Below are 10,069 nucleotides of genomic sequence, written 5' to 3' on the forward strand. Positions count from 1 at the left end.
GACTCGGTCGCGGCCGCTGAGGGCCGCAATATGGCGCCGCGGCCGCGCCTGCTCCTCGGCTGGCAGCCGCTCCACTCCGGCTACAGCCCCGGCTTCTTCCTACTCCCCGGGCCCGGCACCGCCGCTTCCGCCCTTTTTTCCTTTTTCTTTCTTTTTTTTTTTTTTTTTGAGACAGAGTCTCGCTCTGCCGCCCAGGCTGGAGTGCAGTGGCCGGGTCTCAGCTCACTGCAAGCTCCGCCTCCCGGGTTTACGCCATTCTCCTGCCTCAGCCTCCCAAGCAGCTGGGACTACAGGCGCCCGCCACGTCGCCCGGCTAGTTTTTTGTATTTTTTAGTAGAGACGGGGTTTCACCATGTTAGCCAGGATGGTCTCGATCTCCTGACCTCGTGATCCGCCCGTCTCGGCCTCCCAAAGTGCTGGGATTACAGGCTTGAGCCACCGCGCCCGGCCTTTCCACTCCGGCTACAGCTCCGGCTTCTTCCTACTCCCCGGGCCCGGCACCGCCACTTCCGCCCTTTTTTCCTTTCCTTTTTCAATAATCTCTAAGCCTCCAGATGTCTGTGAATGTCACCCTGTGAATAGACACACACATACACACAACACAGTCACACACTGCATAAGTGTGTTACTATTGCGCATCTATCTGCAGGACCAGAGTTCAATTACCCATTTCCTTAATATCTAGTGCACAGGAATATGGAGAAAGGGTCAGCATGTTAAATGACATCAGAGAGACACAAAACAAAACAAAAACACACACCATTACAGAATGTGGCAAATTCTGGACAAATGTCTCATCAACTTCAAGAATAATAATAAAAAGTGGTAGCTATATATTATTATAGACTCACCAGATGAAACTATTAATAGCCATATAGATTCATTTTGGACCTGATTGCAATGAATTTGTCTTAAAAATCAATTTTGGTTGGCCGGGTGCGGTGGCTCAAGCCTGTAATCCCAGCACTTTGGGAGGCCGAGACGGGCGGATCACAAGGTCAGGAGATCGAGACCATCCTGGCTAACATGGTGAAACCCCGTCTCTACTAAAAAATACAAAAAACTAACCGGGCGGGGTGGCGGGCGCCTATAGTCCCAGCTACTGGGGAGGCTGAGGCAGGAGAATGGCCTGAACCCTAAAGGCGGAGCTTGCAGTGAGCTGAGATCCGGCCACTGCACTCGTTTGGGCGACAGAGTGAGACTCCATCTCAAAAAAAAAAAAATCAATTTTGGAGACAATTCGAGGTAACTGAGCACTGATGATATATTTTATGATGCCTTAAATAATGATTGATAAAGTTACAGGAATTATGAAAGAGCTCTTATGCTTGGAAATGCATTCTGAAGAGATGCAGCATTGAATGACAAGATGTGGGAATTGTAAGTAAAATAATTACGTGTGAAAAGAGTTCAAACAAGAACAGCTACTAAATGATAAGTAATATGGATGACTTAGGAAGATTTCATAGTGCTTCTGAACATAGTCTTTTCCATTTGTGTATATACTTGAAAAATCCATTAGAAGAGGAAAAATACGTTTTTGTATCCATTACTTGTTAAGAGGGATGGACTAAAAAGGGCAGGTGGAAACTTGTAGTTTCAGGGGTTTAAGTACATATTAACATAGGAATTGTGTACTTTAAATATGCAGAATTTAAGACAACTAGATTTCACTTAAGCCACTTTTAAAAACACAAGTAACAAATACTCAAAAGTTGTCACTTCCTAATCATTTTACTGTTTTACTCTTATATATACATTGTTCTATAGTGAGCAGGTGTATGAAAATCTATCCCAAAGGCCAACGAAGGTGAAAGGCCAAAGAAGGAGAAAGAGGCCAAGAAATTGTTTTTAGAAACATTTCATAGGGAATCATTAACAGAAGTGATGTCTTGTGCAGCTGTGAGACAATGGATCCCTGTATCTGCCCTCCAGAAAGCAGTATCCTTTACATCCTTTTTAGGACTCTTTTTATAGTGGTCTTAGCTGGAGGTTTTTTGTTTGTTTGTTTGTTTTGTTTTGAGACGGAGTCTCACTCCGTTGTCTGTTGCCAGGCTGGAGTGCAATGGCACGATCTTGGCTCACAGCAACCTCCACCTCCTGGGTTCAAGTGATTCTCCTGACTCAGCCTCCCGAGTAGCTGGAGTCACAGGCACCCGTGGTCCACCACAACTGGCTAATTTTTGTACTTTTAGTAGAGATGGGGTTTCACCACTTAGTAGAGATGGAGGCCAGGATGGTCTCCATCTTCTGATCTCGTGATCCGCCCACGTTGGCCTCCCAGTGTTGGGATTACAGGCGTGAGCCAACACGCCCAGCCTGGAGTTTTTAGGGTAAAACGTGCAGCTGCTGACATCTTCAGACTTTCTTGCCAAGACTCATGACCACTGGGGGAGAGAAGCATTTTGATGATACCTATGCTACTGCTTCAGAATGTAGGTGACCATGACAGCTTCACTTCAAGATGGCATCAGTCTTGCCACACCACAGGCTGTATGTTCCTACATACATGTTCTTGAGGTTATCTGCGGCTACTGTATCGGCATGGTGAAAATAGAATACAATAGTGTGACACTACCGACTTCTCAATTCATATTCAATGACATTATTTTGACAACTTGGCCATGGTAGGAGAATTTTACCAGGGAAATTGGCAAACATTAAAAGCCAGGGCTTATTTGTTTCATTGAATGGTTAGACCTAAGAAAGTGATGGAGAATTTGTAAATGAAGGTAGTGTTTCAGGTATATAGTGTCTGAGGTTTTTTTTTTTTTTTTTTCTGAGATGGAGTCTCGCTCTGTCACTCAGGCTGCAGTGCAATGGCACAATCTCAGCTCACTGCAACCTCCACCTCGCAGGTTCAAGTGATTCTCCTGCCTCAGCCTCCCTCGTAGCTGGGATTACAGGCATGTGCACCACACCCGGCTAATTTTGTAATTTTAATAGAGATGGGGTTTATCCATGTTGGTCAGGCTGGTCTCGAACTCCCAACCTCAGGTGATCCACCTGCCTCGGCCTCCCAAAGTGCTGGGATTACAGGCGTGAGCCACTGCGCCTGGCTGAGGTTGTTACACTGTGAATAGAATAGACCAAAAAATTGAGAAAATATTTTCCCAGTATTTGAAAACAATTTTATCATTTAGCAAAGTATATCACATTACTGAAGACTGAGTAAAGTTCCAACATGTCTTTGTTATACATGTCTATTTATTAATGAAAAAGCAAATATCACCAACATCCATTTAAAAATAAGCAAAAGACATTAATAAACATTCTTCCAAAGAGGATATACAGGTGGCAAGTTGACACAAGATGTTCAAATGTTCAATACCATAAAATACCAGAAAAATGCAATAAAATCACAGACAGATGCTATTATACAGCTATTAAAACAACTAAAATTAAAAAGACTAACCATACCACATATGGCAAGAGTGTAGAGAAATGGGAAGCTTCACATTCTGTTGATGGGAATGCAGATGGTAGAATCAGGTTATAGTCTGGTCGTGTCTTTAAAAGTGAAGCGTTCACATACACTGTACTGCTGACATGGGAGAAATAAAGCACTTCTGCATATTAAGAATTATATGCCTATGTTCATAGTAGCATTATTTGCAACAGCCCAAACTGGAAAGCATCCAACTGTTTATCCAAGTTGTGACATATCCACAGAATATTTCTTAGTAATACAAATGAACTATTCACATAAGCAATACTGGTAAATCTTAAAAATAATTGTGCATCGGCTGGCGCAGTGGCTCATGCCTGTAATCCCAGCACTTTGGGAGGCCGAGGTTGGTGGATCACAAGGTCAAGAGATCGAGACCATCCTGGCCAACGTGGTGAAACCACATTTCTACTAAAAATACAAAAATTAGTTGGGCGTGGTGGCACATGCCTGTAGTCCCAGCTTCTCAGGAGGCTGAAGCAGGAGAATCGCTGGAACCCAGGAGGCAGAGGTTGGAGTGAGCCAAGATCACGCCACTGCACCCCAGCCTGGTGACAGAGTGAGACTCCATCTCAAAAAAAAAAAAATTGTGCATCATCAGGAAAAATGAAGTCTTTTATGATTCAATTCACACAAAATTCCAGAAAACACAAACTATTCTCCTGTAGGGAAAGTAAATGACGGGACTCCTGAAGGCCTGGAAAGTGCACACAGATTGTAAAACAACAAAAGGTGAATCATGAATATGTTCATGATCATGATTATGATGGTTTCACAGGCTTATATGACTCTTCAAATTATACACCATAAATGGATGTAAACTATGGCACGTCACTTATACATCAAGAAAGTTTGTAAAACATGTTTCAAAGTAAAGTATCTAATCTCCCACCTTTCAAAAACCAGAATGCCTTGCAATCTCATGTTGACTGCACTCTCTCTTCAGGCCTGGGGAAGGGCAACCATGCGTCCCTCCGTGCAGGAAATGTTGGCAAGCTGTGAAGGCTGGGCAATTTGAGACAACAGCAACACTGGTGGAAATCACAAGAGCTATTAATACATCCCTGGCCTATAGGACTTCTATTATCTTTACCCTCCTTTTTCTACCTCTACAGCAATGAACTTGAGGTAAACAACCTAGAAAGCCAACAATTAAAAAAAAAAAAAAAAAACCTTTATTTTTGCTGACAATAACCTAAGCTATTGGACATTCAGAGATTTCTAGGTCCTCTGACTGCTCAAAGCCACAGTCACGGACAGATTTGTAAATGTACTTTTACAAGAGGCACATTCCAACTAGTTTGCTACAGTACACAGAGTACAGAAATACCCAGTATTTCTGTACCAATTACAGTTCACACGTGACTCCCGTTGTCTTCTGAGTGACATCAGCATATGGAATGTTTGATATCAGGGCATGTCTCCTCATAGAACCCCATGAAAATCTCAACAGCACTGGGCATCGTATGACATCCTCTGGAAACAATGGAATAAAATTGTCCTACTCCCTGAAGCACAGGTGCTTGTCGTAACAGCTGGCCTCTCTTCAGGATGACCTCTAGTCTCACAGAAAGAACAGGGATCCAGGCCACAAATCAGAGTAACCAAAACCTTGCATTGTTTCCTAGGAGATTTTAGGTAGCAAAGCAAGTAGGACCAAAACCAGAATGAGAATTACTCTGTCATCTTACTTTTCCTGCAGAGGCCCACAAAAGCTGTCCATTCCTTCATATATAGAGTTGAAGTCTGTTTCCCAGCCACCCCACACAGTAAACAAAACCCCAAGACCACAAGTAGATTCAAATATAAGGCTTTTATTAGTGCACAAACTGGAGCAATGTGAGGCAGCCATTCACCAAGCGGTGACTTGGAGGCTAGAATGACCAGGTGTCACGTGAGACCAAGAATTTACATAAAGGGAATCCTTGCACATAAGCGTCCAGCAGAACCAAGGCTGGGCCCTCCTGACCAAAACTGGGTCACATGTATGCTGTGACCAGTCAGAAAAAAGAATGAACTTTCTCTAAAGGCTTAGATTTCCTCCAAAGACTAAGAGAACACACAAATGTCTGCCTTGCCTTAGGACATCAGCGTGACCAATGCCCACTGGGCAAGGTGGCAGAGGGTAGATGGTTTCTACCAGAGAAACAAGGAAGAATGAGGTTCAACTTTAGGCAGATGGCTTCCTCACAAAGGCCCTCTACTGCTACAGTACTACAGAGGCAGCACATTCCCCGTAGGTCTAAGGCTCTACTTAAGTGTGGACTTTCAGGAGCTACATGATGATAGATCTTGAGTTGCAGACGCTTCCACATTTGCTGCATTCATGAGGCCTCTACGTGTTATGGCATTTTTGGTGATGTATGAGGCTGGAGCATTGGCTAAAGGAATTCCCACATTTGTCGCACTCGTAAGGCCTTTCTCCAGTGTGAACCACTTGGTGTTGAATGAGGCCTGACTTTTGGCTAAAGGACTTTCCACACTGGCCACACTCATAAGGCCTTGCTCCAGTATGAATTCTCCGGTGCTGAATAAGGATGGAGCTTTGACTAAAGGATTTCCCACATTCACCACACTTATAAGGCCTTTCTCCAGTGTGAACTCTCTGGTGTTTAATGAGGGTAGCTTTTTGACTAAAGGATTTCCCACACTGGCCACACTCATAAGGCTTTGCTCCAGTGTGAATTCTTCGGTGTTGATTAAGAATGGCACTTTGACTAAAGGAATTCCCACATTCACCACACTTATAAGGCCTTTCTCCAGTGTGAACTCTTTGGTGTTTAACAAGGGTGGCTTTTTGGCTGAAGGATTTCCCACACTGGCTGCACTCATAAGGCCTTGCTCCAGTGTGTATTTTCTGGTGGTCAACAAGGCTGGAGTTTTGTCTAAATAATTTTCCACATTCGCTGCACTCATAAGGCCTTTCTCCGGTGTGGATTCTCCGATGGTCATTCAGGTGGGAAGTTTGGCTAAAGAATTTTCCACATTCACTGCACTCCCAAGGCCTTTCTCCAGTATGGACTCTCTGGTGCTGAACAAGTGAGTACTTGCCACGGAAGGCTTTCCCACATTTGCTACACTCATAAAGCTTTTTTCCAGTGTAGACTCTTGGATGATGAACAGGAGTGTGTTTGTGCCTGGAAGCCTTCCCACATTCACCTGACTTGTAATGACTTTTTTGACTGCGAACGTCCTCCCCACATTCGGTAATTGTGTTGGGTTTCTTGCCTCCAGGAAAGACCAGGGACCTCAGAAGGCCCAACATGGCTGGGAGGTCCTTTCCAACCTCCCATTTGCGAAAGGGCTTCAGTGACATACGGAATAGGCAGTGCTTCACATATGAGGCTCTGTCCATGTCCCTCTTCAAGGATTTCTTTGCACCGTGATGCTTCTGGTGCTGGCGATGGTTTGTACATTCTCCAACCAAGTATGGTTTCTGCCCAGGGAGATCAGCCAGATGCAAAATATCTTTCAGGACTGGGACACACATCTCACAGGATTGAGTCTTCTGTGTGGATGAACCTGCCTTTGACTGTGACACTCTTACAGAAACATTCTGCTCAGAAGGTGTCTCTTCATCCTCTGTTCCATGGCCACAACCTGAAAGCAGAGAACTGCTGATGAAATATACATTGACTATGCTGAGAGCAGGAGCCCCATTACACACATACCAAAGGAATGATTCACCAGGTTTGTTTTGAGGATAACAGAGCTGAGGGCAGGTTGAGGAAGGGGTTGCTTTGCAATACTGGATCTCTAAAGATCACAGAATGAGGGAGGCCTCACTAAATAAAGGACACAAGGATAGGATGGAGGACAGGGAATGGAACTGTCTTCAAACCATTCCTCTACCAACAGCCTCAAAAGTTATCCTTGAGTAGCCTTCCAATTCCTAAAACTCACCACACAGTGTTCAGGAGGACCTTGTCTGCTGGTGACACCTGCATGCTGTGCAGAAGGTTGACTGTGCCCAAGCCCAGGAAAATACAATTGAAACTGAGTAGCAAGTCATATGATCACATATTTTCATGTAATCATATATACATACTTCATGAGACATTATGTTTGTGTCAATGTTGGAAAACATTGCGGAGGGAGCAGTGCAGAGGAGCAGATGATGCGTGAAGATCAGAAAGGTGGAGGTAGCCAGGTGCTAGAAGTCATAGATAAAAATAATAAGACAGAAAAGTGTCAAGTACAAGGAAGAAAATACAGAAATGAGGTTTGGCCAGTGGCATGTGCACCCAAAGAGTGGTGAAGACAGGACAGGCTCCTTATGTGACCTGAAAACAGCCTGGATATCATGCGCCCAACCACCTGCCAGTCAACAAGCCCAGGCCTTCTCTGAGACCATGTTCACCCTAGAAAGCAACCAGGTTTCTCCGCACACCCTCAGTTGTCTAGCTGTGTGGGACCTTCATGAAGCCAAGTCCTACCAGAAAGATAGAACATGTGAGTGATCAGCACTGATGCAGAATGACTCATTACACAACAGCCCATGGGAAAGAACGTTAGTATCATTAAACAAACAAACTAGAAGGAGTGAGTAAGAAGAGCCCACTGTCCCCATAAGTATAGACCATGACAATGACTACAATCATGACACAGGTAGCCACAAGAAAATGTCAGCTAGCAGATGGGGGTGCAGGGAACTTGGGACACAAGGTGTCATGGATCTGAACACAGACACCCAGCCAAGAAGAGAGCAAGCAAGAGAGATCCATTTGGCTGACTGAAGAACACCCACTTCCCAGACCACTGGGCAGCAGGTGTTAGGGCTGCTCAGGCAGTGCACAGTGCTGGCCCCCATAGCACATATCCCAAGAGAGTGGGGAAGTCAGCAAAAGAGCATAGACAGACCAAGACACTGGAGTTGGTGTTAGGGCCTTACCCTGTGAGGCTACAAGGGCAAAGTTCTCCAGCATCACTTCAAGGTACAGGCGTCTCTGAGCCTCATCAAGAAGTCCCCACTCTTCCTGTGAGAAGTAAACGGCGATGTCCTCAAAGGTCACACAGCCCTGTCATGATGGGGACAGGTCACTCCACAATCAGCGCCTCCACATCAAGTTCATCCACCCACTCATTCATCCCCACCTTAAGGAAATACACACCCTGGTGACACAGAGGCCCACTCTCTCTTCATGGTCCAGTGATCACTGTATCCGTCTACAGTACCAACCAGGAGGTAGGCAGGATGCACCACATCAAAACTTTGGGCCCAGTATGTAGGGGTATATCCTTCTTGTCAGGCAGTTCCCCAAGAATCTTTCAGATAGTGCCTCCTAGACACAATCAAATGTGGGTTCACCTTTCACCCTTAAGTCCTCAATGCCAGGGGCCTGGGTCCTTCAGTTCACACTCCCTCTCCATGTGCGCATCATTCTTTGAACCATTCTCACTCAGTCTCACTCCCATAGCCACCTCAACCCTTCTGCCCACCAAATTGAGACAGCATTCAGTGCTACACAGATCTCTGATGGTTCCTGTCATAGACAGCCCCCATCCTGCTCTGAAGGGCTATCTTCCTGACTCTGTTCCTTGCTTCAACCTCAGCCACCAAGAATCACTGATGTCAGACACTGATGACCGTCCTCCACTTGTGCTGCACTTGATGTCCCCTCTTCAGTCAACAACCTTCCTCTCACCTCTTAACCCTCTTTCAAAATCAGTGCCCTCAGTGGCACAGACTCTCAGTGGCTCTCTACCTCCAACCTAATGACTCATACAGATGAACACTTGTACTACTAAACTTATTCAACTGCTTGACTGACACCTTCCCCAGACACATCAAGGGTCACAGCAAATTCCTGGTGAGTTTTTACCATGGTGAATAAGCACTAGTCCTAGTGTTTTCGTCAGTTTGGGCTGCTAGCATAATACCACAAACTGGGTGGCTTATCAACAATAGAAATTTATTTCTCAGAGATCTACAGGCGGGAAGCCTGAGATCAGAGTGCCAGCGTGGTCAGGTTCTGGTGGGGGCTCTTTCCAGGTTGTAGACTGCTGACTTCTTATATCCTCACTTGGTGGAAAGAGCACTAGGTAGTAGCTCTCTGGTCTCTTTAAGAGCACTCACTAATCCCATTCATTAGGGCTTCACCCTCATGACCTAATTATCTCCCAAAGGCCCAACCTCCAAATACCATCACACTGGAATTAGTGTTTAAGCATATGAATTTTGCAGGGACACAGTCCACTGTACCTGGTCTCAGTGTCATCTTCTACCAAGTATTTCTTTGTCTCCATGTCTGTCTTACGTCCTTAATGCCTTGGAAACCTTGACCACTTACCAGATGATATGGTTTGGCTGTGTCCCTACCCAAATCTCATCTTGAATTGTAGCTCCCACAATTCCCACGTCACGGGAGGGACCTGGTGGGAGGTAATCAAATCATGGGGGCAGGTCTTTCCCATACTGCTCTCATGATAGTAAATAAGTCTCACAAGATTTGACAGTTTTATAAAGGGGGGAGTTCCCCTGAACAAATTCTCTCGTCTGCTGCCGTGCAAGACGAGCCTTGCGCCCTCTGCCATGATTGCGAGGCCTTCCCAGCCACGTGGAATCATGAGTCCATTAAACCTCTTTTTCTTTTTTTTTTTTTTTTTTGAGACGGAGTCTCG

General features: G+C 45.2%; 1 protein-coding gene across 3 annotated transcripts in view; it reads right to left on the reverse strand.

Moving 5' to 3' along the window:
• Positions 1-3,189: 3,189 nt before the first annotated feature.
• The window catches only part of ZIK1 (zinc finger protein interacting with K protein 1), a 10,199-nt gene continuing 3,319 nt past the window's right edge, over positions 3,190-10,069 (reverse strand). For all 3 annotated transcript variants that reach the window (XM_011932374.1, XM_011932373.1, XM_011932375.1), the window contains 2 exons: positions 8,340-8,466; positions 3,190-7,048 (listed from right to left, as the gene is read on the reverse strand). In XM_011932374.1, coding sequence (XP_011787764.1) covers positions 5,784-7,048; positions 8,340-8,466 — 1,392 coding nt within the window. In that variant the 3' untranslated portion in view covers positions 3,190-5,783. The remainder of the gene's footprint in view (positions 7,049-8,339; positions 8,467-10,069) is intronic.

The sequence above is a fragment of the Colobus angolensis genome, unplaced genomic scaffold, assembly GCF_000951035.1.
Source record: "Colobus angolensis palliatus isolate OR3802 unplaced genomic scaffold, Cang.pa_1.0 Scaffold96, whole genome shotgun sequence".
In the NCBI taxonomy this organism is placed as follows: Eukaryota; Metazoa; Chordata; class Mammalia; order Primates; family Cercopithecidae; genus Colobus; species Colobus angolensis.